The sequence below is a fragment of the Emiliania huxleyi genome, assembly GCF_000372725.1.
Source record: "Emiliania huxleyi CCMP1516 unplaced genomic scaffold EMIHUscaffold_67, whole genome shotgun sequence".
NCBI classification, from domain to species: Eukaryota; Haptophyta; order Isochrysidales; family Noelaerhabdaceae; genus Emiliania; species Emiliania huxleyi.
This window is the reverse complement of record NW_005196981.1, coordinates 393,319-395,300: the sequence shown is the minus strand read 5'-3', so window position 1 is coordinate 395,300 and position 1,982 is coordinate 393,319. Positions and strand designations below refer to the sequence as shown.

The following is a 1,982-nucleotide window of genomic DNA, read 5'->3' as shown; positions in this document are numbered from 1 at the left end:
AACGACGACGCGAGGCGCAATGCCAAAGAGGCAGCAGCGTGCATCGCCAAACCAGCGCCGCCCCTCGCCAGCGGCGCGCGGCCAGGCGGTCGCGACGAAGGCGCCAAATGCTCTCCGCTCCGCGGCGGCGGCGGAGGAGGCGCGAGGCCGCTCGGTCACGAGCACGACGCTGCACGGCTCGTCTCTCGCCGCGCGCAGCAGCGCCGTCGCCGACCCGCCGTGCCGGTCCGAGGAGAAGAGCAGCCGCGATCCGCCGGCGGGGAGCGGCAGCACGTCGCGCAGCGCCGCCTCGAGCTCGGCGCGCGACGCCTCGTCCTGGAGAGCGAGCGCCCGCGCCTCGCGCACGCACTGAGCTCGCCGCCAGCGCTCGAGCTCGAGAGGCCGCTCGCTCGCGCACCGCTCGCAGGCGCCTTGGCGCGACGCGGCAAAAAAGACCTGGCTCGCCTCGCCCTCGTCGCACACGGCGCAAAGCAGCGGTCGGAGGCGGTTGACGAGTGCGCGGAGCGGCCGGTCGCCCGCACCGCCCGAGACGACGAGGGCCGCAGCGGCCTCCTCAAGCCACGCTTCGAGGTCGTCGCCGCTGTCACAGCCGAACCTGTCGACGCGAGCGATCCAGCTTCTGAGCGAGTGACGCCACACCTCGTCCGGAAGGCCACCAATGACGAGCGAGAGACGGGAGAGGTCCTCGACGGAAAGGCTGGTGCACAGGTGCACGAGCGCGTCGGCCGGGAGAGTGAGCAGCGGAGGGAGCGGCGGAGGGGGATCGTCGCCGGGCGAGAGTGTCAGCGGCTCAGACAGACTACAGCGACTGCCGAAGAGGGCGCGGAGGAGGTCCATCGACGCAGTCGGTCAAGCCAAGGGGGGGCTGGGTGGCCGCGGCTGCGGCTGCGGCTGCGGCTGCGGCTGCGGCTGCGGCTGCGGCTGCGGCTGCGGCTGCGGCTGCGGCTGCGGCTGCGGGCTGCGGCTGCGGCTTAGGCTCAGGGCGCTGGCGCGCGTCACGAGTTGTGTCTGTGTCGACTCTGCCCCGGCGCGTGCAAGAATTCGAAGGAAGTCAAGGGCCTGCTCTTAGATGGACAGTAGTGGCCGAGAGCGAGGGATACGGAGGGGAGCACAAATATACGACGCCCAGCATGGCTCTACTTGCAAGAATTCGTGGGCTCTGTTGACAGGAGCAGACGGCTTCAGATGAAGCTAAAGAACACCAATTGGGGAAGGGAGGCCGGCACGCTGCCACGCACCAGGGCAGAGGGATTTTGACCGCGCAAGATAAAGGGTGGCTAAGGGCTCTGCCCGCAAGGCGCCCGCGTCGCCGACGCGGTACCATTGACTAATCCCGGGATTCACACCCACACGACCAAATAGCGAAAATCCGAATACCGTGCAAAAACCACGGAATCTGGAACGAAGAACGTCGGGGCAAGTACCAGGGACCAGACTCGCCGGATGATCGTCTCGCTGCTGTTCGTCACGTTCGCCACTACGGGCCCAGCCACAGGCACAGCCGAGGATCTCCTCAGCTCATCGGATACCCTCTTTGGCGGACAGGTCTCCGGAGACAGCTTCCAAGTGGGATTTAGCGGGTTTACAGCCCCCTAGGGAGGCGCCTCTTCGCGCGCTGGATGGATTAGGCCCGAAATATCTCAATTTCGCGAAGTTCAACACCGGGATCGTAGATTCGTAGTCACCCCCCCCCCCCCCCTCTCTCTCTCTCTCTCTCTCTCTCTCTCTCTCTCTCTCTTTGATGCTCTCTCTTGCCCATCAAAACCTCCTTCTTGCAAAAAAAAATAAGCCCTCCACAAAAAAAAAACACCCAAACACCCTTTGTCCTGCTACGAAAAACTTGGACCCCCCCCACCCGGGAAAATTATGTTCCCCCTGGGGATTCCTGGCATCATCACACCTGTGTAGGGGCCCACCCCGACCACAACGGGGCCCCAAGGGTGATTTGTTTCAACATTCCTTCAAAACTGCCATTAAACGTT

General features: G+C 64.9%; 2 protein-coding genes across 2 annotated transcripts in view; one reads left to right on the top strand and one right to left on the bottom strand.

The window, feature by feature from the left end:
* The window catches only part of EMIHUDRAFT_105330 (hypothetical protein), a gene marked incomplete at both ends in the record, with an annotated part of 1,754 nt that extends 917 nt beyond the window's left edge, over positions 1-837 (bottom strand). Inside the window, one exon of the mRNA XM_005762637.1 lies at positions 4-837. Within this exon, the coding sequence (XP_005762694.1) occupies positions 4-837 (834 nt within the window). The remainder of the gene's footprint in view (positions 1-3) is intronic.
* Positions 838-1,443: 606 nt separating this feature from the next.
* The window catches only part of EMIHUDRAFT_215961 (hypothetical protein), a gene marked incomplete at both ends in the record, with an annotated part of 3,208 nt that continues 2,669 nt past the window's right edge, over positions 1,444-1,982 (top strand). The window contains one exon of the mRNA XM_005762636.1: positions 1,444-1,566. Within this exon, the coding sequence (XP_005762693.1) occupies positions 1,444-1,566 (123 nt within the window). The remainder of the gene's footprint in view (positions 1,567-1,982) is intronic.